Here is a 26,458-nt window from a genome sequence, read left to right on the forward strand (position 1 = left end):
CTTTCCTTGTGTTTAATGTAGCAGAAACTACTATGAAGTACAATTGTTTTTTTACTTTTAAAAAGGGCTTTTACATAGCAGACATAATTATCTTCATTTAAATGAACTAGTGATGCGAGTTTGTAGGATGAGTAGGGAGGATTTGTAAATAAAAGAAAAAATGTTTTGCATTGCAGAGGTAACTATACTTATTTTTATTTAGGTAAATAAACTTAATGCCCAAGAGGAATAATAATATTGAGTCTCACCTCCTGCGTGTCAAAGCTGCCCACTCTCTCCCAGTTCTCCCTGTGTAGAGCCAGATCTGAAGTGTGTTCTCTGGAAAGGTGTTCTCTGAAATTGGAGACAGCAAAGGATTAGGAGTGGATGAGAACAGAGATAAGAATCAAAATTTAAAACTATGTGTACATAATATGGCCTGTAACAAGGCAGAAATGACACAGGGAAGCGGGGGATGCACACGTGAAAACGGTGGTGGTGGTACCTGAGCAATTAACTTGGCAATTAACCTTAACCAAAGGTACCTGTGTTGCTCCTGGGGTATTTGTAGCAATAATGCTGCAATACAATACTCTATATGTTGACACATTTTTGTTTACTCTTTCTGGGTTAAAGATCTGGGAATTCACATTTTTCAGATGATGGCCTAAATGCCGTGTCTGGACACAGAGTTTCAGTGAATCTTTTAAAGGAACCATCCCAAGGCTCAGTATTTTCTATCTCCTACGTATCTTGGTGCATATCTTGGTCAATCCAAAGATGATCACATTTGTCCCTGTGAGTCATGTTACTCTGTCAGTAGCAGAACTGGATTGATGTTGAGTGTTTAACATTTTCAGACCTGCTGGGCTTGCTAGCACGCTGAGAGGTACAGTGCTGGGTGAGATGAGGCAATAAGCATGTAAAACATTTTCTGGCACAGTATTCTTTGAAAAATTGTATCACAGACTTCTGCACATTGACTTGCTGATGCCTCTTGTGAGTCATATACATTTCTGCTTCTGCTGTTCATGTCTGCAACCATCTATTCCTCTATATGCATTGTCTTCGTAGGGCAGCATGATGAGACTCTGCAGTGGTCTCTAGAAAATTGCTCTCTAGAAAATATTGCTCTCATTGCTCTCTAGAAAATATGCTAAATTGTCCTAGGTTTTTGTTGGTTGCTTGGGTTTTTGTTCCTCACTGAGTGGGATTTTGACAGGTTGAACTAGAACCTCTTTCTTACCCTGCAGGTAGAGAAGGATAAAATACATGGATGTGTTACAGCCCTCTGATGGTGCTGCTCTGCCTGGGGTTCCTGGGATGTACTTCAGCCTCCATTGTGTTTTCTGAGACAGGGGTTAGGATTTCAAGGCTGTGTTTGAGCTAATGTGGATATTGGTTGTTTGAATGCATCCAGTATGTGACAAATCCAGGAGAAGAGCCATGAGGGTTTATGGTAGTCCCCTGTGTTTATTTGCAGACCTCAAAAGAGGACCTCCTACAAGCTGATTTTGAAGGAGCTTTAAAATTCTTCAGAGTTCAGTTGCCCAAGAGGTACAGAGCTGAAGAGAACGCCAGAAGACTGATGGAACAAGCCTGCAACATTAAGGTAAGGAAGGTCTTCATTTCTTCTCATTCACCTGGGGTTTTTACAGGAAAAATAACGTTAAGAATGGCAGTAGCATGTGGAAAATAAACTAATGAAATCATTAGTTTAGTACTTTTGTGTATCTGTTTGTGTATTTATACACACATACTTTTTATATATAAGGTGCTGAGCTTTTCCCTCTTTGTTTCCATACAAGCTAAGAATTAAAATACTGATAAAAAATATGATCAAAAAATAGAATTATCAGAACTCACTAATTCATTAATTGATTAATAAACAGTGATTATGCTAAACCAGTTAATTGAAAGATGATAACCATGCAACCAAGGGTGAGATATTTGTTTTGCTCAGAAGATACTTATTTGCTGAGCACTGCTGTGTAATACAACTGCATTTGGTTAGAAACTTCATAAGCTTGCTACACAAACAAAATGAAGACAGAAGTTAATTTTATATTCTACTTTATCCAAGATTGTACTGTCAAAAGGGAAGCTTCTTTGAGTGCTGGAAAAACAAGTTCTGGGCTTGTAATGAATGGCAGCAAATTAGAGGAGTCTGACTGTCAGTTTTTGAGGATAGAAATTTTCTGTTAAAAATGGCCACAGAGGCTCATCAAGCAGCCATTTGAAAGGTCTGCTGTTTTTTCTGGGATTTCAGGAATATGTGTAGCTAGGAATGGGCTTGATATTTCATCTTGAAAGAAGGTGATTTTGTTTGTGGGAGCACAAATGGGAAATATGCATGTGATGTCACCCAACAATGGGCTGAGAACATCCCACTGGGGAGGAGACTCCTTTAACACCTGCCTTTTGTGTGTATCTCAGGATATTTATAGATTGCCTTTTGTGCTGCTAAATTTCATAGTTTATTAAGCAAGGCTTTTTTCTGTATGGGTGAGAACACTGATCCTGTGAAAGAGTGGGGCTTGCTGTGCTAATGTTTATTCCAGTCAGGAAAAAAAATATCATCTGTGCAAAGGTTTTGATAAAAATGGACTTGATATTTGAACACTGCTGCTGAAAGAGCACTGGGGAGGCAGAGAATACAGCTCAATGCTTAGGATTTAGTCTTTTGCCTCAGTTCTTGAAAATGAGTAATTTAAGGACTTAACCAGTAAAATACAATTTGCTTTATGTTGTTCCCTCGGTGTGTATTTTTCTGATGGGAGGTTAAAATAGGAGTTCTTGTGGTACTTTCTGGAAGAGATATTTGTAGATTTTTATGGGCCTACCTTTCTCTTGTGCAATATGTTGTGTGCCACGTGACTGGGAACATGTTTTGCTATACATTGGAGGCTGATGTTCAGTGCTTAGTACCTTGTATGGGTTCAGCACGTGGGGCCTTTTCAAAGCAGAGAATAAAATTCTGGAGTGTTTGTCTGTGTGAATGGGAAGGCAGCTGAAGGAATCATGCAGGAGTTTGCACATTCTGGATTCCAGTGTGTAAGAGAAACATACAGAGGAGGACAGAAGACACAGAGCCAGGGTGCCCTCCTGCATGTTACAGAAATACATGAGCATTAGTAGGAACCTTTGGAATGGGAGGGGGATTCAAGGCCAAGACCTGGGATTGTCAGGGATGGGAAAAAGCAGGTGATCTAAGTTACCTTCCCCAAGTTAATAACACCTCACCCTTGCAAAGCATATTGTTGGGAGCTGGGTTCTGCTAACTCACTGGGCATGCAGCTCATTCCTCATGCAGGCACAAGACACAGGAGGGGATCTAAACTGTGTCCCGATTGATCTTTGGATAGTTAAGGTAACTAAGCCAATGGAATGTTCTGAAACTCAGAGCCTTTTAGTGTGGGTTGTTGTGAGGATTAATGGCATAGTCAGGAAAGTTGATCTAAGTAGGGAAGAGTGAACACAGGTGTTGTATTTAAAACAGTGAATGTGGAAGACTTCAGGAACTTGATGTGAGGAAACTCAGAGCAAGACCTTATTGGAGTGCAGGGTGATATTTAAATTAATCTGTTCTCACTCCCTTGCACTCCTTCTGCCATAGATGCCACTCATACCTATAACCACCTGCTCACCAACAACAAGACTTCTGGCTGGCTGGGATCACTTGTGTGTGATGAGGTTGAGGGACAAGTGGCTATGAAGTCCTCACTGTGTCTCTTGGGTTCTTCTTGATTGCTGATAATAAACTGGCTTTCAGACAAAGTTTTGTAGTCTTCAGGAGTCCAGCAATTCTCGTGGTGTGATCTTTTCCTCAGAAGCTTGCTGGCTTCAGCCTGTCACTGCTGGCCTTTGTTTCCTCATTATGGGTGGGGTTGTGGCCCCCAGCCTGGCTCCCTGTTGGCAGAGGTGACATGTTGCAGCTTTGCTGCGGGTCTCCAACTGGCTGGTCATCTCTAGTATGGCCTCACCAGAGTGCTGGCCATCTGGTCTAGTTGTGGCAAGACATTTCTCATCATTTGCCAGTTGACTGCTGTCACTCTTGTCCTGCTTATCAATACATGCTGTTCTCTGTATTGTTTCTGCTGATGCTTTTGCCTGCAGACACTTCTGTTCTTACTTCTTTCAGGTTGATCTTGGGATTTGTGTTATGCATCCCTGCTGAGTGATTCTGTGATGCCTTGACTCCATTAATTGGATGTCCTACATTCAATAAAAACACACAATTCACAGTGAAGTTTTAAGTATTTGGATGAACTTTTGCTAACTAGGATGTCCTTAGAGAGCCAAAGCTGAATTACAGGAGCATAACCTCTTGAGTGGGGATGGCACATGGAATGTTTGGTAGGCAGAAGAGAAAATCATCTCCTAATGAAGATGATCAGGAGTTATCAGCATGGCTTTATGAAAGGTAAACTGTGCTTAAACAACCTGATAGCCTTCCATGATGAGATGACTGTCTTGAAGGGTGAAGTGAGACCTGAGGATGTTGTTTGTCTCTGGTACAGCAAGCATAGACACTGTCTCCCATAACGTCCTTATAGACAAACTGATAAATAAGGACTAGATAAGTGGACAGCAAGGTGGACTGAAACCTGGCTGAATTGCTTGGTTCAAAGGGTTGTGATCAGCAGCTGGATTTGCAGCTGGAGGCCAGTCATTATTGTTGTACCTCAGAGGTTGATACTGTGGCCAGTACTGCTAAGCCTCTCCTTTAATGACCTGATTGATGGGTCATAGAGCACCCTCAGCACGTCTCCAGATGACACAAAGCTGGGAGGAGTGGCTGGTGGGTGTGCTTGACAGGCTGGAGAAACAGGCCAGTAGGAATCTCATGATTTCAAAGGGAAGTGCAGCATCCTGGGAGGAACAACCACGCAGCCCAGCACCTGCTGGGGACAGCTGGCTGGAAGCAGCTTGGCAGAAAAGGACCTGGGGGTCCTGGTGCACACCAAGTTGAACATGAGCCAGCAGTGAGCCCTTGCCATAAAGGCAGCCAGTGGTATCCTGGCCTGCACTGGGAGGAGTGTTGCCAGCAGGTCAAGGAAGTGATCCTTCTCCTGGACTCAGCACTGGTGAGCACACATCTGGACTGCTGTGACTGGGCCCGTGCTCCCCAGGACAGGACATAGATAGCTACAATGGTGAGTGTCTGGTGGAGGGCTGTGAAGATGATGGACTGAAGCACCTCCTCTGTGAGGAGAGGCTGAGAGATCTGGAGCTGTTGCCCAGGGAGGTTGTGGAGTCTCCATCTGTGGAGATACCAGCTGCCCCTGAGCAACCTGCTGCAGTTAACCCTGCATCACGGGGATAGTTTAGACAGGAGGTTCTCCAGAGGTCACTTCCAACCTCAACTATTCCATGATTCTGTAATTAGATATTATAATAATGGTATTTATTTACAAACAGGAGCTAATAATGCAAGCGTAGACATCCTGAAATAGGAAATCATAGTCTTGATAATCATCACTAAAGAGGTTCCAGGGAGTCCAGAGGTTATACAGTAGTTGTCTGGTGCTTTGTTGGATGCAGCAAAACTTGTTCTGTTCAAAGAAAACCAGACAAGACCCTTAAACATCTTTTCTTCTGCTGTATGAGTGAGGCACAATGTGTCTGTCAACTGCTTCTCAAGTGTGTATTAGTATTTGTGGGCTAAACACCAGGTATCTTTAGAGTAAGTATCACACAGTAAGTGTCAGGGAGTATTTTCTTTGTTTCCAAGCAAATTACTGTGGTATTAAAAACTTGAAAATAGGATCACAGTGTGGTCAGTTTTCATCATCTGGCTCTATCTTCTCTAGTGTTTTCTTTTTATTTTGCTCCCACATTACTGCAAAACAAAACAGGAGTTTAACATGTAATAAATATCCACCTCTCCTTGCTCCTTTTTTTTTCTCCTTGAGCTCTTGCTGATATTTATCTAGAGAAGGCAAATGAAAATATATTTGGTGGTTTTTCTCCTTAATTTCACAACTCCTGAGTTCAATTCTTGAGTTCAGGACCTAACTCTTGGATTTTTAAGGTGCTGCACTGGAAATAGTAGTTTTATCATTCTGCTTTTAAAATAAAAAGAATGAGCCTCAATCTCTCCCTGAAGAACAGCTCCAAAAATAAATAAATAAATAAAAATAATAAAAAGCTCCTGTTAACTGAAAATTATATATAAAATGTGATAGAGAATGTCTCATTCAATTAAAGATTACCCATGGTAATTACTCACCAGGTTAATCACTTCTCAGGAAGGAAATCACTGTGAACAGTATCAGTGGAGGTAGTAATGATAGTAGTATTTTCCAGCAGGTAATTGCTGGGTAGTATTCCGTGGCTAAGGAATGTTTTGAACTAATTCATAATAAGAAGCAATAGGACCTAAGAAACTTCCTTTCCTGCAAAGGCCTTTACAGAGGGAGGAGCATGTTCCTCCTCCAGTGGGCAGTAACAGTTATGGTTGTAAAAATGGATTCAGGGAAGGATAATTTCCTACCTAACCAGAGCAGGCTGTGTATTCTACCTGGAGTAAGGAACTACCCTAATTTCTTACTTAATAGAATGTTACCTGTGCTTTTTGTACTCATGCTTTTTTCCAGGGGGGAACACTTTTTCCTGTTTTTTCTCCCTTTACAGGATATTTCAGAGGTTTTCCTGTGTCTCTGGAAGCCAAATCTGATAAAAGAGTGAATGAGGAAAGATCCTCTTCTAGATTAATGAAAGTTAAGCTTAATGGTGCTACTTTATCCAAACAACTAACACATTCTGCACATCTGCCTCAGTTGCCTTCTGCATCTCGTGATGCAATTTCCCTTGTAGACATCTGTGTATGTCCTAAAGAAATTGTGATGTCCTTTGATTTTAATATAGGAAGCCTCTCACCTCTGTTCTTACCCCAACCTCAGTCAGTGGAGTTGTAGAATGGGAACAAGTGAGTCCCCTTGGGAGATTTTGTCCGTATGGAAGTTTCCTGGTCTGACAGTTTGCAAGTGAATTCTGGGAGTCGTGCCCATTCCTCCCTGTGATATTTGGAGATGGAGCAGAGCCAACATTCAAAATGTGGTAGATTGCAGATCTGGAAATGCCATGAAGCTGAGTGTAACAGGTAGGTGGAGAGATACTGGGAAGTTACCTGGTGTGTTTTCAGCTCTGCTGCCCAGTGAAGGTGAGGGCAACCCACAAAGACATGGAGTAGTTTCAGTTGGATAAGATCATCAAGTCCAACTGTCAACCCAGCCCTGCCAAGGCCACCACTAACCCATGTCCCTCAGCACCACATCTACACAGCTTTTAAATCCCTTGAGGGATGGTGACTCCACCACTGCTCTGGGCAGCCTGGGCCAGGGCCTGACAACCCTCTGGGTAAAACAATTGTTCCCAGAATCCAGTCTAAACCTACCCTGGCACAACTTGAGGCCATTTTCTTTTGTCCTATTGCTTGTTACTTGGGAGTAGAGATCATCCCACCCCTGCCCTGATCCAGCCTCCTTCCAGGTAGTTGTGGAGAGCAAGGTCTCTCCTCAGTCTCCTTTTAAACACCAGATGGGCTATATAGGAATGGAGGAAAGGAACATGCAGGGAAGATATTTCTGCTTATGGGGCAGCATCTCCAATTATATCTTCTTTTATATGGCTCACGGCTTACAGTGAGTCCTTTTCTCATCTTCAGTAATCATCAGTGGCAGGAAGGGCCTGGTATATTGAAGTTCTTCTCTGAAAAGCTCCTTCCTAACCATGTAAATCTCTCTCCACCCTCCCACCCCCGTTCAGAGGAAATGAGGCTCCCAGCAGACCCAGCAAAGTTCCAGAGTTGCTGCTCTCAGCACCTTAGGCAAGAGAAGCAAATGGCCTTTCTTCTCAAAGAATTAATGTGCCTTTTTCAGTGCAAAGCAAACACGTGCATTTTTGTCACCTGTCACTTTACTGGCAAGGTTCTTGATCCCCCCTGGGCACACCTGTGATTGTGGCTTGAATCAGGAGCCTTGATGGCTCATGGGGAGTAGCCCTGCTAGCAGAAGCAAAAAGAAATGACTAAGGGAGCAGGAGCTGTTCTAAGCTTTTTCTCGTTTCAGAATTGTTCTTTGTATAGTTTTAAAATATAGATTTAGTTTAATAATGTTGCTATTTAAATGTTTTGACTTGAAACTTGTGTTTTGAAGCTCCCGCTTACTGATGTGGATGGATTACTTTATTCACATAAATGCTGGTTTATCTGAAAGCAGTTTTTTGCAGGCATGGATTATCAGGAAATGATATATTGATTTATGTGAGTTTCAAAGGTAATGAGTAAAAATATCTCACTTGCTCTCTCTGTTGTGCATTCTCTTCCTGTGCTTGTATGTATATTTGTGTATTTCTCTAGATACTTGAGGTTTTTTGCTGCTCTGAGAAGTGGTAAGAGAAAAGAAAAGGAGAGAACTGCAGAAAGGTCCTGAAACTGCACAAGCCTTTTATTCCTTTGGTTCTACCACTGGGACATCTAATTAATCTCCCAGTAGAAAGGACAGGAGAAAAATTTGCTCCTTTATCAACTTCTCAAGAAAAGGCCAAACCAAGTTGGAAAGCACTGTGTTTAGAAACCCCTGCTGTGCCTGTGTGCAGTTTCTTATTAAAACCCAATGATGGATTTCACTGCCAGTGTCTGTGCTGCTATCTCTGAAGTGCAGGATCCTGTAAGGAAGGTCGTGCTTTTTAATACCTGCTCTGTTTTCAGCTTCCTTCTTGCTTCTTGGCTTTGTGTTGTAGTGCAGCACAATTATCTGGCACCTGAAAATCAGATTCAAGTGCCTGCAGTGGAACTGGATCTTTAATACTATTGTCATCTTGGTAAAAAGTGTTAACAATGTAGAAGGTGTCATGCATTTGAAAACTTCACTTCAGCCATGAAATATTTCTTTGAACTCAGCACATCCAGGTTTCTAGTGAGCAGACATGTTGCCTTGTAGGGAGGTCTGACTGGGAAGTTACCTGGTGTGTTTTCAGCTCTGCTGCCCAGTGAAGGTGAGGGCAACCCACAAAGACATGGAGTAGTTTCAGTTGGATAAGATCATCAAGTCCAACTGTCAACCCAGCCCTGCCAAGGCCACCACTAACCCATGTCCCTCAGCACCACATCTACACAGCTTTTAAATCCCTTGAGGGATGGTGACTCCACCACTGCTCTGGGCAGCCTGGGCCAGGGCCTGACAACCCTCTGGGTAAAACAATTGTTCCCAGAATCCAGTCTAAACCTACCCTGGCACAACTTGAGGCCATTTTCTTTTGTCCTATTGCTTGTTACTTGGGAGTAGAGATCATCCCACCCCTGCCCTGATCCAGCCTCCTTCCAGGTAGTTGTGGAGAGCAAGGTCTCTCCTCAGTCTCCTTTTAAACACCAGATGGGCTATATAGGAATGGAGGAAAGGAACATGCAGGGAAGATATTTCTGCTTATGGGGCAGCATCTCCAATTATATCTTCTTTTATATGGCTCACGGCTTACAGTGAGTCCTTTTCTCATCTTCAGTAATCATCAGTGGCAGGAAGGGCCTGGTATATTGAAGTTCTTCTCTGAAAAGCTCCTTCCTAACCATGTAAATCTCTCTCCACCCTCCCACCCCCGTTCAGAGGAAATGAGGCTCCCAGCAGACCCAGCAAAGTTCCAGAGTTGCTGCTCTCAGCACCTTAGGCAAGAGAAGCAAATGGCCTTTCTTCTCAAAGAATTAATGTGCCTTTTTCAGTGCAAAGCAAACACGTGCATTTTTGTCACCTGTCACTTTACTGGCAAGGTTCTTGATCCCCCCTGGGCACACCTGTGATTGTGGCTTGAATCAGGAGCCTTGATGGCTCATGGGGAGTAGCCCTGCTAGCAGAAGCAAAAAGAAATGACTAAGGGAGCAGGAGCTGTTCTAAGCTTTTTCTCGTTTCAGAATTGTTCTTTGTATAGTTTTAAAATATAGATTTAGTTTAATAATGTTGCTATTTAAATGTTTTGACTTGAAACTTGTGTTTTGAAGCTCCCGCTTACTGATGTGGATGGATTACTTTATTCACATAAATGCTGGTTTATCTGAAAGCAGTTTTTTGCAGGCATGGATTATCAGGAAATGATATATTGATTTATGTGAGTTTCAAAGGTAATGAGTAAAAATATCTCACTTGCTCTCTCTGTTGTGCATTCTCTTTCTGTGCTTGTATGTATATTTGTGTATTTCTCTAGATACTTGAGGTTTTTTGCTGCTCTGAGAAGTGGTAAGAGAAAAGAAAAGGAGAGAACTGCAGAAAGGTCCTGAAACTGCACAAGCCTTTTATTCCTTTGGTTCTACCACTGGGACATCTAATTAATCTCCCAGTAGAAAGGACAGGAGAAAAATTTGCTCCTTTATCAACTTCTCAAGAAAAGGCCAAACCAAGTTGGAAAGCACTGTGTTTAGAAACCCCTGCTGTGCCTGTGTGCAGTTTCTTATTAAAACCCAATGATGGATTTCACTGCCAGTGTCTGTGCTGCTATCTCTGAAGTGCAGGATCCTGTAAGGAAGGTCGTGCTTTTTAATACCTGCTCTGTTTTCAGCTTCCTTCTTGCTTCTTGGCTTTGTGTTGTAGTGCAGCACAATTATCTGGCACCTGAAAATCAGATTCAAGTGCCTGCAGTGGAACTGGATCTTTAATACTATTGTCATCTTGGTAAAAAGTGTTAACAATGTAGAAGGTGTCATGCATTTGAAAACTTCACTTCAGCCATGAAATATTTCTTTGAACTCAGCACATCCAGGTTTCTAGTGAGCAGACATGTTGCCTTGTAGGGAGGTCTGATTTTCATGGTGTTTAAGCATTAGTGAAGCTGTTCAGTTGGTTTGGTTTGCTTAGGGTTTTTGTTCATTTCCTCTTAGTTGGCTTGCTGAATGAAATCAGGTATCTTCATAACTTCTATCAACAGGGAAAGATTAGGATTTTATTAGTAATAATTAAATATAATCACATTTTTACCACCAAAAGTAGCTTAGCAACCTGACTGAGTCCAAATATTTTGGTCTCCTTGTAGTAGTCATTTATTGGCATGTGTGCTTGTGCTTCCATGAGAAACAGCATCAACAAGAGCAGTGTTGAAGATAAGGATCTTTAAAGATCTGTAGAAGTTTGAACAGTGGATAGAATCCCTCATTGTCTGCACCCCCAGCAGCTGTAGCACAGCACAGAGCATGAGGAGATCCTGAGTGTCAGCAATTTAATCCCCTAAGGGTGGGGTGACATCTGAAAACTGTTCCATGGTCCCACTGGCCACCTTGTTTGTTCAGCCTTGTGATGCCAGGAGTCATGGCTTTCCAGGATGGCAGATGTTTTCCCATTTGGAACCAAAGAAGGAGAACATACTTGCAAGGTCTGTGGGCTTAAGCTTCTTGAATCTGGCTCTTTGCTCCTCGGTTAGAACTGAAGCCCCTATTGATAACTTCCCATTACAAACCCATGGCATTATTTTTGCCATTATTGATGCTGTTCAAAGGCTAATTCGTTGAGTGGTTGCTTGAGTGGAGCAGTTTGTAACTACTGAAGTAGATGTTGAACTGTGTGCTTCATAAGGGCTGGCTTAACATGTTTAGGATCTCCTTATCACTTTGCTTCAGGAGTCTCTGTGTTCCTGCAGGTAATTCCCTTCATTTTTACCATATTGCCTTTTTTCTCTTGTGGAGAGGAAAGTGTTGTAGTAAACATAGGGTTAAATTACTTATAATGTTTAATTTGTGTTTGGGCATGAGTAAATTACATCAGGCTGGTACATAGAGGTGAAGAACTGTGTGCCAGAGGCTTTGGGGAATCCAGATGAAGAGCTATATAGAAATGTCCTAGTAGATTTATCTCCATTTTAGTGGTTTTTCATTGAAGAATAACAATATGCTGGTTTATTCTTTCACAATTTTTTAAATAGTGCTGTGGTGTTTGGCTGGTTTGTATTGTTTGCATCAGAAATAATTCAATTGGAATTAATTCTTTTTCATGCAATACTGTGAACACTTGGGCAGAGAGGTGCCATCCCATTGCCATACCAGCCCCCTTTGCCTACAGAGGTTTATTTCTGTTACCCTCAGAATTGGGCCAGCCAGGCACCCACAGCCCTGTGGGGTGCTGATGAGTTGTGGGGGGTAGAAAGGTTCCTTCTCCTCCTTGTTCACACTTCCAACTGTTCATTCTCCCTGTAGGAAAAGTTACAAACACTACTGGGGTCTGTTCACTGGGAAGCCTTGACCATGTGTCTCATTTTTCTGTTCAGTTGTTCAAGTAGTGTATGAAGATTGAGTCCTCATTATGTTGTATCTGTTTATTGTTCTTTCAACTTCCTTTGCTTAATTAATGACATTTCCTTGACAATAATTCTTAACCAAAATTTGATTCTGCAAGTGAAGTTAGTCAAAAGCCATGGGGAAAAAAAAAAAAAGGAAAATCTCATGCCTGAATAATTAATCAGCATAAGAAATAATCTCTTAAATCTGGATGTACCGGCAGAAATTCAGTGTATGAGCACAGCTCAGGCCCAAAGACAGTGTGTCACATTGAGTCACTGGTTACTGTGACAACAGAGCTGGAAACTCTTCAGCTTCAACAGACCTTCAGCTGCAGGTGGCACCAGCTCGGAGCAGGTCCTCAGCACTCCTCTCCCAAAGGATCAACACAGGTGGAGCTTCACAAATGGAAATATATGGTGGCTGACGTAGCTTGGAAAGGCTCAGAGATTAAGGCTTTGACTTCCCCCCAAAAATAAGATTAAACCATAGCTAAAGTTCTTAGTAGAGTCAAGTGACTGTCTGAAGAGCTCTTTATTTTATCTCAGAGATCCTTTTGTTAACCCATAGCTTAGAGCACAGGATCAATGACCTTATCACTCATCCTCTTGAGGAACAATTTCATGGCAGTCTGAGTAAGCCACCTCATTGTGCCACCTGGGATGCTCCCTCTTTACACAGTGGGGAATATTGATTATATTTCAGCTAGTCAAGAGCAGTGGAAGAAATTGGAAATGGATCAGGCCTTTGTTCCTACCAGCTGAAGAAGAATGCTTTGTTCTGCTTGCTGGTGCTCCTGAAGGCAGCCTGTTGGTAGCTGCTGTGTTCAGTGACACCCACACCTTCTGATCAGCTCTCTCCTCTTTGGGCTCTTTTCTTTTCCTGCCACCAGTGACACATGAAAAATTCTAGTTGTGTTGACTTTGCCATCTACCTGACCTGTCAGAAACAAGAACAAAAAAAAATGTCATCACCTTGTCACTGCTGCATTACTTTAAAATTTCAAATATTCCTGAAAACAGTAAGTGTGATTGATTTTTCTTCATGAGGTAGAAAGGAAAGGAGGCTGTCTAGCTGAAAGGAGTTTGGTGCCTGCAGAATATAGGTCCCAGCACACAGTTTTCTGTATTACAGCAGCTCATCTGGCCCATCATCCTCACACAGGCCTGTACAGACACAAGTCCCGTTGCTTTTAATAGCAGCAGGAAGCTCAGAGGCAAATTTGGCCCTTGTTGCTCTCATAATACGAAGTGAAATTGAGGTTTGTGTTGTAAGGTACTTCCTTCAAGAGTACTTAGTTGTTTTTTTCCTTTTCTGAGCACAACACAAAGCAGGGTGTGTTCCTTTCTGAGGAGGAAGGGCATGGGGTAAGAAAGCAGTGTCTGCTCAGGACAGTTTCTGGTTTGGAGCTGGGTGTTCTGCTGAGAAGCTCTTCAGTGTCAGTGGCTCTCTAGCCCAGCAGGATCTGCTTTTGCAGTGTGGTTTCTGCTCTGTCCCAAGATGCACCAAAGCCAATGAGACAAACCCAAGCACTTCAGGGCTGGACAAAGCTGTGCCTGGCCAGGGCTGGGGGAAGTAGCCCCATGAAGTTGTGAAGGGGAAGGAGGTGCTGCCAGGACATGGTAATCCTTGAAAACCTCCTCCTCTTGCTCTCCAACACCAGAGAACAGCCCAGCCTGAAGCAAAAGGGTTCAGCACAGGCACAGCACTGCTTGCTGAGGAGAACCAGGAGGTGGGGTGGTTGTGAGCTGTGCCAGAGTCCATCCTGCCTGCTGCTCACTCTCACCAGTCCCTCTCCATCAGTGAGCTGGAGGCCCTGGTGGCCAAAGCAAGCAGGGAACAAGCTGGCCATATACACACATCCAGCCCTGGGCTGAGAGCTCATGTGGGGCGTGGGAACCTCAGCTCCCCTGGGAACAACAGAGTTCCTCTTCCTTTTCCTTCCCATTTCCTTTATTGTAACATTGTGGCAGAGCACTTGTGGCAGCCCCCCCTGCCCTCTGGGGGCTGCCAGGTTATCTGGTCAGCTCTCTGGAGTGACCACTGATGGGCCAGGTGTTGTGTCACCTGTCTTGGGCTGTGCCCCCTGTGTCAGGGCACCCACCTCTGCCCTCCCTCCCTCCCCACCCAGGGTGGGGACCCTGCTGGGGCTGCCAACGAGCAGGGTCCCCAGGCAATGGGGGGTCTGGGGCCTGGGCAATGGAGGGTGGAGATGGAGTGACCTCCTCTTTGGTGAGTGATGGTTCTTCTGGATGTGTCCTTGAGTGAGCCCTGCTGGGCAAGTGATTCCAGGCCCCTGAGGGGGAGGCTTGCCTGTTGTCTGAGGGAATGTTCACATATGGGATGATTATTATTATTATCCATCTTAAAACCAGTAAAAGAACAAAAGACAAACAAACAAAAACCAACCAACAAGCAGACAAAAAGAAAACCACCCCAAAAAATCAACAACGCAACAAAACCAACAAACAAAACACACCAAAAAAAATCCCAGAAAACTTAGAAATTCTTTATTAGTTGTGCTGTGCTGTATTCCCAGCTGACATCCAAATCTGTGATATTATTTTTGATTTCTCGGAGCACTAAATAGCGTTGATTGGAATGTTCATTCCTAGCAAACCCTTGTGTGTTTGTGGGTGTCTCTGTTACAAACGTCCACAAAACATCAGTAACAATCATGTATTGTGGAAGGACTTCATCACAGGCTGCCTGTTTAAACAAGGAGACTGTTTACCTTTATGCCTTGGGGATTTTCAACCTTTGGTCTATCATACCAGGAGTGTTAGACAGGGTTATGTGCTGTCATGGGGATTTGGGAGCAGGGGGAGAGGTGGAAAAAAGGATTTCACAGGTCCTTACGCAGCGATGAGGGCTGTGTGGAACAAGCTCCTGGCACAAGGTTACATGCATCTGGGTTTCTTATTTGTTTCCTTTTTGTTGCTGTTGTGATGTAAATTGAATTGTAAGGATTAGCAAGAGGCAAAAGACCTCTGTTCTCTGGGCTTCTTCTGGGAAGGATCACTGATGATGGCTCTTTACTTTTTAATGTGCCTTACACTGCACTGATGGACTTAAAACAGCATTTTGTTCTGAAGGGAAATGTGTTGACATCAGAAGAGGAAATTTGGCTGCTACAGGGGTGTAAAGAACATAGAGCAGACCATAATGTAGGAAGGTACTGGGCTTGTATTTTTCTGATCTTGTCCAAATAGGAATTAATTAATTTCTGGAAGTCTGCAAACTGTGACAGTTGACAGAGGGTGGCATTTTAAGAGAAATATTTCAATACCTCTTCTCTTTCCAGCTCCTAAGCATTGCTGATGCTGTTTGCTCTTCCTGCTTCTCCTTTTCCAGGCCTCACAGATGATCAGAACACAAGATTCAGGCTTGCCTGCACCTCCCCTTGTTAAATCTCTTCTCCCTGGTCATTTCCAGTAATTAAGATCTGCTTCTGTGCTTGGTTCATGTCACAGCTGAGCAGCTGCCCCATCTTTCCTTTCCTGCCAAGGAAGGGGAAGAGCTTCTGTGCTCATCCCTCTGTGTCTTTCCTTTCTGTGCTGCTGGTACTGGCAGTGCCAGGGCGAGGGAGCCACACATTCCTGCCACATTTTCAATAAAATCCTGTGTGGTGTAGAGTGATGTGAGCCAGTTGCTTTATGCCTGGTAACCAGTGTATTTGTATTAATATAGCAGTATATTTTAATCTCCTTGGGGAGGTGAAATCCTGGGGTGCACACCTGCCAGGACCCACTTAGGACAGTGGAAGATAAAATTCCTTTTGAGTTTTGATCCAGTCTTTGGTTCTTGTGACATAAAAAAAGACTTATTTCCCTTCAATCACTCATTTTGCTCAAGTTCAGGGGGCACTAACAGCTTCAACAGATGTTTGACTCTCCAAATACCCTAGAGGTGAACGTGTCACAGCAGCTCTGTGAAGCAGGATGTTATCATCTCCCATTTGGAGGAGGGGAAGCTGACACAGACTGTGGAGCTATATGCTCAGCCATGGAAAAAGAAGTGTCAAGATCACAGAATCATAGAATTGTGAGGGTTGGAAGGGACCTTAGATGTCATCTAGTTCCAACCCCTTTGCCATGGGTAGGGACACCTCCTGCTAGATAAGGTTGCTCAGATATTTAAGGTTGTACTTCTCCAGCAGCGAGATCACAGTGTTCCCAATTAACTATTGTAGCCTGTAGGTTGTTTTCTTGTGTACATGTACTAGGAATATCTCAGGACAGTCAGTTATCTCTCTGTGTTTCTTTCCTCTGAGACTTGTTACACTTTTGGTAGATTCATTTAATAGTCTCAGTAAGGAAATGGAGGGCATCTCACCTAAATGTTTGCCGCATCAGTGGGCCTCAGTTGCCTTCTTCCCAACACCAGACAAACAGGAAAACAAAACACTGCTGAAGGTGTCTCTGTGTGCAGGCCCCAAGGACCCAAAAATCATTCTGACAATTAAGAGGATTGAAAATAGCCAAGTGGCTCTGCAGTACCTAGTGCACTGCCCACAGAGTACACTGCACCTCAGTCATGGGAACAGTTAAGTGCTGTGTTGGGGCACTAAGGAGGAGGAAATATGGGTGTGAAATTTCCTGCTCCAAGCAAATTTGGTTCACATGTAGGCTCCCAGATAAGTCTTACCATTTCCGAAGTGCCACACAAATATAAGCTACTCCATACATAAGGAGTAAAATAACTTATCACTGCTCTGTGTGTATGTAAAAAGCAGGGAAAAGGGATATAGTGTCTCCTCTCTCCTCTAGTTTAATGCCACCATCCTACACCACCTCCCAGTGGATCGTGTGCTATGCAGGTCCCTGGTTGTGTCTTGCTGCCAGGGACCAGCTTCACACCCATTTACCAGTGGAAAACAATCCACTGGTACAATCTGGCCCCAGATTAAGTGACCCAGAAAAATCTTTCATTCAGAACTGCTGTTCAAGTCTTCCATGAAGCGTGTATGCTCGTTGTTCTTGCTCTTCTTGTTACTCAGTTCTCTCCAGTACTGTCCATCTATGCAGTGATTTTCCATGTGCACACAGCGTTGTTCCAGTAGGCTAGGGAAGCAATATGATTTAGAGGAATTCTTTGGCCAGAACAAGTTCTATGCTGTTGAGATTCTGTTATTTGAAAGATTCACCAGAAGCAAATTCCTTAAGTGGATGCAGAGATGGCATTGAGAGAACCTTGAGCTGAAATCATGGGGAAATATATTAGGAAATATATTATAACTCTGCAACTGGAAACGTGGTCTATAGTGAACTGGCACTAATATAGCAGGGACAGTCTGGTGTGCTTGGGTTTGAGCTATTAAAGATCGTTAATAAGTAATTAACCCACGAGGTGACTTTAATCAAGATTGAATTATTAACTTGCCAGGCTCACGTTGGAATTTATCAGTACTTGGCAGGACAAAGGGTCTTGGCTGCACCTAATTAAAGATCCCTTGCACTCAGGAACACTCCTGAAAGATGCCCACCTTCTCAGAGTCACCAATTAACCCTTTCCTTCTTGCTGCCCCTCTGTGGCCAGTTTTTCCATCAATTCCTCTTTTCCTAAAAAGCTGCTAATTTCTTGCTACCACTGCTGCCCTGCAGCAGCCAGCCAGTTGCTAAGCAACCACCAAAATACTGAGGGGGCCACGGCCTGGCTGCTGTCTTGCAGCCCACCCTTATTCTCATTTACTTACTTATATATCTTACATATTTATTTAGCTAGACAGATTTCTCCCAGAAAGTGGAAGCAGAGCCGTAAGCCTCTGAGTTGCAGCAGGTTGCTTTTACTTGTATATCCTTTTGTCTTCTCTTCAACACCATTATCTACATTATTTTCACTGTTGTTCCTGTTCATCAACTGAGCACACTCCCTGTAGTGTTTGTCAAGCTGGAGTGGCACCCAGCAGGGCACTGAAAGTGGCTTGTAAGGGCATAGCTGGCCATGGGCTGCTGGGTGTGAGAATCTCTTTGGTCCCAACAGCCCTTGATGGAATTAAAGAAGGGTCAGAACAAAGATGGTTTGAAGCCATTTTTCTGTTTGTTTTTGCCTGCTTGAACTTCAGCTGTATCTGCATTCCAGGCTCCTTGTAGCCCAACTGGATCTGCAAGGAGTGGAAAGGCGTTGATCCTGGGGCTGCCCAGCAGTGCTGGGAAGGGCACTGCTGTAGAGGCAGCTCTGCAGGAACTGCTGCATTTTTGTGGGGTGGGGTTGGGAGCCCAGCCAGGGCACAGGTCTGTCAAGGAGGAGAGCAGGTTGCTGAGGGAGTATCTGTTGTATGGTTATCTGGCAGAGCATTTGTAGTGGCTGTGTGTGGTTGGAGGAAGCTGTTCCCTCCTGAACTGGGGGAAGGTGCAAGTGGTTTGTGTGCACCCTTATGTCATGTGTCACCAGAGAACCTCCTTGCCAAGTGACAAATCAGGACCACTGATTAGAATCACTTTTCAGAAGATCATAGAATCATTGTGGTTAGAAAAGGCCTCTAAGTTCATCAAGTCCAACCATCAACCCTACACCACCATGCCCACAAACCCATGTCCTGAAGTGCCAGGTCTGCATGATTTTTTAACACCTCCAGGGATGGTGACTCCACCACACCCATTGGCAGTCTGATCCAATGCTTGGCCACTCTTCCAGTCAAGAAATTTTTCCTTGTAACCAGTCTGGCTTTCACAACCAGAGAGGCACTGAGTGGATGTACTACAGCAGATCCTAGCTGTGTTTGTAATGTTGGTCATGTCAGTGCTGGTGTTGAATGCAGTGGTAGCTTTGATGAAAGAACTGCCACGCTCTTCAGGGAAGGCCTCAGAAGAAATTCAGATGTGCTCACAAGCTCCAGTATTTTGTACTTTTTCTCCAGCAAAATATTGTAGCTTGAGAAAGAGGAGGGTGAATCCTGCAGAGATTTACTTGGAACAAACAGATCCTAAACTGTCATTTTGCCCTTTTTCCTTCTCTATTTTTTTCCTTTCTGTTTTCAGCAAGCAGGGACAATATGCATGAGCTGATTCTCTGGACTCTACTTCTTCCATAGCTGTTGTCTTTTGGTCCTTCTCCTTGCTGCCTGTGGCTGCTGCTGACTGACAGATTCTTTGTCTGTTACAGTTTTCATCATAGACCTCTTCTTGGTAGTACATAATTTTTCTGCTTTGATGATCCATCCGTTACCTTGACCCTCTCTGGAGAAGAACAAAGAGAAGCTTGTTTTGTACACCCTGTCCTGCAAAACAGGACTTCTACACAGGGCCAAATGTAATTTTTTGTTCCATCAAAGTGACATGACAGGAGGTGATGTTTTAAGTCCAAACTGAATTTTCCCCTTATTTGCTTTCAGCATTCAGTTACCCTTTTGGAAAACTAAAATATTTCTGAGAGCTGCTTGTTGTGCTCGTCCTTTGTGATGATTTTTTCCTGGGTTTTTTGCCATTTATTACATACCTGTCACTGGAATTTCCACTTCTTATGGACGTCTGGAGGAGTAGTGATTGTAAAACCTTTGCTGACCTGCAGCTCTGTGTATCTTTCTAATGCAGTTGAGATTTCACAAGCCAAGCTGTGCTGTTGGCATTAGTGTGTACATCTTGGCACTGTGAGTCACAGAGAGCCCAGAAATGTGTGAGGTGCTTGGGCAAGTGTTTAAGTGACCTCAGGTGACCTCTAAGCTGACTTGTGACCAAAACACAGGAGGGTTAAAACCAACCGAAGTTCCCAGGAATAACTTTTACTGCCCTGAAAAGTTGTTGCAGGTATGTTTAAAATGATTGAGTCAACAGATCTTAATTTCCTTAATTGAAGATAGGAAGGATCTTTCATATGGGAAGATGTCAGGTGTCGTTGGGAGCAGGAGATGATGGTAAACACCTTGGATTGCACCCAGGAGCAGGCAAGTGGCTAGTGGGGCAGCAGATCTTGTTTCTTACTGCTCTTCTCACTTGATGTATTCAGCTTTTGGCTCATGAACTTTCAGAGCAAGATGGAGGGTGGTCTGCAGAGATGAGCAAGGATGAAGTCTCCCTGAGCTGATAAAGGTGTTCCAGGATCCACGGCTGCCTGGAGGCTGTGGCTTGTCATGGGTTTGTGCTGCTGCCTCTTGCTTCAGCTTGGGGTTGTGTCCTGGCCAGCTGCCTGTACCTTGAATCCTGACTCTGAAAGATCCGAGAAGAGCACAAAAATGCAGGCAGTACTGATAAAGGGAGTACAGGCTGTACATTCCTCATAGAAAAATAATAAAAATTTAAAAAATATATAAAAATTAAAAAACAGTATTGCCCAACAAAATAACCAGGGTGTTTTGCAATGCACTGCTGATAACAGATGGCCAAGTCAGGGCACTCCATCTTTAGGTCACGGAAAGCTTTTTCTCTTGCTGCTGTTACTGTCCACTATGAGAGACAAGAAAAATCTGACTCAGATGTTTCTGGTCTTTCTCAATTTTATAGTCCTAAGTGGTGTTAAGGAAACTATCCTTTTGTTTTGATTTTTTCCCCTAGATGGTTCAATAGTGATACCATCCATTTCAGCACTGTCAATACTGTGCAATGTCAGGGATACTGGATCACAACAATCACCAGTGTGACTCATTTGTTTCACTCTCCTTAAAACGGGGGAGCCCCATTAATGTGCTGCTAAATCAATTGCCAATTCCCAAGCAACTCCCAGGAGTGTTGCTAAAGCCAGGTTTAGTTCTCCAGGTTATTCTGAAGTTCTGCAGAGATGTATCTGGAGAAGAAAAAAATGATGTGGCATTCCAAGAGACAAGCATTATACAGCTGAGAAAGGTGATCAGATCCTGCACTGCTTTCAAACAGTAATTAGTTCTAAAAAGCAATTAGAAACTGAGTTGTTCTCCCACAAATGCAGCAGAGAAGGACATCTACAGCCTTTCAAACCTTTACATAAGTCATCTGGATTTACATTACATATGCTATCCATATTGAGACAGCATTGTAGCTTTTCATGTGAGTTATCAGTTTGTTACAAATCGATTAATTTTCCTTCCTTTGCAGATCAGCATTATGTTTATACCATCAGATAAAATGGTGCAGTTCACTGTTGTAGGCAAAAGAGCAAACCCCATGGATTTATCCTTGCAATCTCCAAATGAGTGAACACAAGCAGACACTGATTTCTCCCCTATTCATTTGAACTGTGAACAGGGTTGAAATTTGATAGATGGTATAATTTCTGAATACTGATGGATGGTAGGCTGATACTGCTGCCTTGAAATTCATAGTAAACATCAAGCCTGAGAGAAGCACAGGAATGGTATCTCTTACTATTTCATGGTTATCTGCCTGCCTGTCCCATTTTGTGGCACTTTTCCTGTTTTGCTTGGGGTGACACACAGTGAAAATAACCATGTTGATAATATTAAAGGGATGATTTGAAAGTACATTGGGGAACTTGATGGTAGAAATCTCTTAAAAACTTCTTTTTGCAAATCATCCTACATTTTATTGCATTCTTTGTTTGCTGTTGTGGGGTTTTTTTTCTGTAAATCAAGCAGAAATTAGTTCACATTCATTCCAGGTGCTTCCCTTTCGTTCCTTGCAGGAGGAATTTTGCTTAAGCACTTCCCCTATATAAAAATCAAGAACATATTCAAAGTAAAATGTAACTAAATATAGCCCTTTGGATGTTGAGGGGAGTCAAAGGGAGGGAGCACAGCCCTTGCAGGCATGGCAGAAATCCTGCCCTCAGCTTGAGCAGTCCCTTGTGCCCAGCCTGAGGACATGGATACCTGTTCTCTTGTCCTGTGGGACATCTGTGCTAAGCTGGACCAATTCCTGATTATTTCTTTTAAGGAGTGTCTCTTCTCTTGTAATTCACAGATATAATAGTAGCAGGAATACTTACAGCCCTGTAGTCTGTATTTTAAATATAAGAGAACCTTGGAATAAGACAAATGGGGAGGGCAGAAGAGTATGGGGAGGGCAGAAGAGTATGTGGAAATACCTCAGCTCTCTGATGTCTGAAGAAATAGCTGATTAGCACATAGAGAGCTCTGTGATAACTTGTGTGAGAACCTGCTGCCTCTCCCCCTCCATGCATACCATTTGAGCTCTTAAAATAAGCTTATTAGCAGTCAAATCAAGACAGGTTAATCTTTAAATCATATGTAAATACAGAAGCTTTTCTCATAGTGGTACATGGAAGCATTAAATGGAGGTGCAGATGTTCACAGTAGGAGGGTGGGTCAGCCCAGTTGAGCACTGAAATAGTTTGTCTCCCAAATCATCTTCTGAGAGCAGAATTTCCCTTTCACTGTGCTGTGTGATGATTAATAGGGATTTAGTGGCAAAGGATTATGTGAAGCTTAGATTAGTGGATACTGCTGGTAGTCTTATACAGCTATCAGCTTGCACAGTCCTGAGCTTCTTTGCTTCTCTGGAGTTGACCTGTACAAATTCCAGCAGAGTTTGTCCATGGGAGCACTGAGACTTAGCTCCCTCCCCTCTTTCCCAGCAAAAAGATCTCATGTCAAATGCCTTCTGTATCAGATTGCTGTAAATCATCTTTGGTATAAATATATACCAGCAACTACTGTTTTCTGGGCTCTTTTGGCTGCATTCAGTCCTTTAACCTCCCAAGTTAATGCTTTATTTTTTAACTCCAGCATCATGGGACTTGCTGCTCTCCTGGAAGGTGTCAGTACTTTGTACTTCTAATGTATAACACATTAAATAATCTCATTGTGGAGACTTCAAGCATGCCTTGGTCTAGACTGCATCTCACTATCAAACCCTCTGAATCCTGTAACTCAGCTGCTGAGGTGCTTGGACTGGTGTGTCTGGTTCAGGTGGGTTTAGCTGGCACCCTGCACCGTTCCCTGCTCACCCTCGTTTCAGTCTTAATTACTCTTTATCTCACCTTCTAAGCAATCATACTCCAGATTTATTTTTTGTTTTGGGAATATGCCATTACTGCTGGGCTGTTTGACACAGAGAAATGTCTCACCCTTTCCATGAGACTTCTGCTGGGGAGTCTGTGTGGAAGACATGGCTGCAGACCCCTCTGGGGCCTTGCCGTGGTGTTCCAGGGACACCAGCCCAGCAGACCATGTTATAGTGGTTGGTGGTCAGAGGGTGTGCTGTGGTCCTGCCTTTGTCTGTCTTTTTTTTTTGCTTAACTACAAGCATTTCTCATAGTGCCTGGCTCTCCAGCCTTCAGTCTGTCTCTCTTTTTATCTTGTCCCAGGCTAAAGATGAGGGGCAAAGTGACCATCAGTGAAGACACAGCTGATGAGACACAGGAGGCTTCAGACAGGTCCTCTGGGTCCACACATGGTTGAGCTCTGCTGCAGGGCCCAACCTCCCTGTGCAGCCTAGATAGTTCAGAAGATGTTTAACAGCACTCTGTAGAAAACTTGACAAACATTGCAATAATAATACAATTTATGGTTTTGCACTCTTCATAAATTTCATCATTGTAAATCTTCCTCTGGGAGGTAGATAAGGCTTATTAATCTGTCTTGGGGGAGGAAAAAAAAAATGTGGAGTGATGTATCTACTTTGAGATAGAAATCCAGAGGTGATTTTAGAATGGGAAGTACCCCAGGTCTGTCTCTTTCCATGACAGCTATCACTATTCCCTGTGCTGCTTAATGTTCAGTAACATACTTTTGTTTGCTGTTCATGTGCTGCAAATGAAAAGCCAACAGAGCATGGATGAAGGCAGCAATACAGATGTATACTTGCTGTATTGTTTGGATGAAGCCTGAACTAGCTCTTTTACTCTGATGAAGCTTTTGCTCTGTTTGCTTTAGCTTGCAGGCTATTTGGGTGAAACCCCTGAATCAAGTTGTACTAAAATCAGGCCAGAAATCTGTATAAATAATTGTAAGTGCAAAGCATTCCTGTACAACTGCTATGCTCATTTTCTTGAAATAATTGCTCAACCAGATTTAGTTTTTCTTTACATCACCAGTTGAAGTGATAAATTTTAAAATATGTTTCACAGGTAGCACTGGGATCAGCTGGAATTTAACTCTCAGTGGCATTGAATGGTTTAAATGCCACACAAACATTCAGTTGTTGAGTTAATAGCCCTAGGGAATATCTATTGGAGACATTTACAATGGCAAATGAGTTTGTTAATGTTTGTCCCTCCAGCAGCTTGGATGGACCTGTTTTTAGGGCATAAATTCAAGAGATGCTGCCCATGGGGCATGTGGAGGAAGGTCCCTGGTGTGTGGAACTGCTGCCACCTCCCTCAGTTGTGGTGTTGAGTGCTTTATGGGTGTCTGCCATCATGGAACTGGGAGCAAAATAAAAACAGGTCCCCAAATAGAAGGGCTGAAGCACGAAGCAGGTGGCAGAAACCTGCTGCTTTTCAGGAAATTCTGCTCTTAAGTCAGTTGAGGAATTTCTGCCTATACCTTCTGAAGGGTTTCTGGAGGGAAAGCAGTGGTGCAAACCAGTATGGACCCTCTTAAGACTGCATTAGGCTCAAGTAGCCATTTGTGTGACATGGAGGTCACCACCACCACTCCTCACTGTTGCAAATAGGAAAAAAAATATCTCCTGTTTTGCTAAAAGAAAAGGATGGGTAAGGAAGAAATATCCTGAGTTCTGTTTTAAACCTCAGTCAGTTATATTGGGTTTCCATACAATGTATGCCCTGAATGTAGAAATGTAGAATTGTTTTGGTTGAAAAAGGCCTTTAAGATGATCAAGGCCAACTGTTAGATCATCAAATCCAAGTGCTATGCTGTTAAATCTGGGGTTTTTTTCAACAGCCAAAGGCTAGAATTTCCAGAATCTTACAGTAAGATTTAGTGTTTCTTTTATGTGGCAGCAGTACTGACTGAGGGGTGTCTGGCTCTTCCCTTGTTCCTCTGCCTCCATCACCCTTCACACTGCAACTCCTGGGGGTGCTCTGGACTGGTCAGAGCCCTGTGCTGCCTTCAACTCCAGAAAAACACAAGCCAAAAGTCATCCCAGCTCTAATGAAATTCTCAGTAGACAAGAAGTTCACAGAGTGAGATATTTCTGGCGGACAGTTGACAGCTGAAGAGAGCAAAGAAGTTCCAGTGTCCTTAGAAGGTGATAGTAACAGTAAGGGAAAGAAATATGAAAACATAAATTCAAAATTTGAATTTAGTTAATTAAAAATTAAAAGAGTCTCATTAGTTAATTTGGAAGGCTGCAACATAACCTGGAAGGGACTGAGCTGAATATGAATGAGTTTGTACCTGCAGGCTGGCATCCCAGCTACACTGCTGCTTAATCTCTTCCTGTTTAGTACAGTTTTTAGAAATGAAAATGGGCAGGTTTCATTTAGGCAGCTTTATGCCCTTGTTTAGCTGTAGTTTCAAGTTAATCTAAAACCTGAAATGAACAAATAGAATTAATCGAGAATATGCTTTTAAAAATAGAAGGAGTTCCAACAGGTCGGGAGTTGTTGCCTTTGTCGTTTTAGAGGTGAGGCTGATAAATAGTTTTAACTACTTTATGAACTTTAGAGGTCATCTCAGAGCTGTGGGGGAGAAACTCCTTCTGCAGCAGTTGCTGCACGGGAGCAGGACCCGCCTTTGGGGTGACACACAGCTGATTTGGGGAGCCTGGGAGTGGGGTCATGTTTTCCGTGACGTGCGTTTTAATCCCTAAAGAAGCACAAAATGCATTTGCAAGGGTTCCTCCTGGGTTTGCCATGACTTGGCTGTTACTGCTTTCCCCTGAGAGAGAAGAAGAGGAGGCTGATAGCACTGCCCTCCTCAAGTATTCCTGCTCCCAGTAAATAATGCCAGAGGCAGAGCTGGCAACATAAAGTGAAGACTCCAAAGTCCTCAGCTTCTCCCTGCTGTGGGTTTCCATTGAGGGGGAGCCCCCACCAGCAGCAACCACCTTGTGGGGAACATCTCAGCAATTCCAGCCATGTCAACCTTGGCCACCTCGGGGGGAGAAACATCCATGCCCTCCAGCAGGAAGGATTTGCTGGTTTTAATCTGCCACAATGAGTCTACAGCCTTGCCTGCCTTCCAACTGGGAGAATGCAGCATAGCTGCAAATTGGGAGGATTTACCCATGTAAGTACATATGCTGAAACACATCAAGCTCAGACTTTTCCACACATTTGGAGGACTATTTTTGGAGAAACACAGGTGCATACACCCACTTCCTGGAATTAAAAAAAAAATAAAATAGGCCATGTTCTTTGACATTTTAAATAATAAAAATAAACCTCAGAAAAGGAATTGCTGAAGTAGAGATCAGACCAGTCCTGGTA

General features: G+C 43.2%; 1 protein-coding gene across 2 annotated transcripts in view; it reads left to right on the top strand.

Moving 5' to 3' along the window:
• The window catches only part of RABGAP1L (RAB GTPase activating protein 1-like), a 225,654-nt gene that overhangs the window by 162,409 nt on the left and 36,787 nt on the right, over positions 1-26,458 (top strand). For both annotated transcript variants that reach the window (XM_009994658.1, XM_009994659.1), the window contains one exon: positions 1,463-1,591. In XM_009994658.1, coding sequence (XP_009992960.1) covers positions 1,463-1,591 — 129 coding nt within the window. The remainder of the gene's footprint in view (positions 1-1,462; positions 1,592-26,458) is intronic.

This window comes from Chaetura pelagica, unplaced genomic scaffold (assembly GCF_000747805.2).
Source record: "Chaetura pelagica isolate M959 unplaced genomic scaffold, ChaPel_1.0 scaffold363, whole genome shotgun sequence".
Lineage (NCBI taxonomy): Eukaryota > Metazoa > Chordata > Aves > Apodiformes > Apodidae > Chaetura > Chaetura pelagica.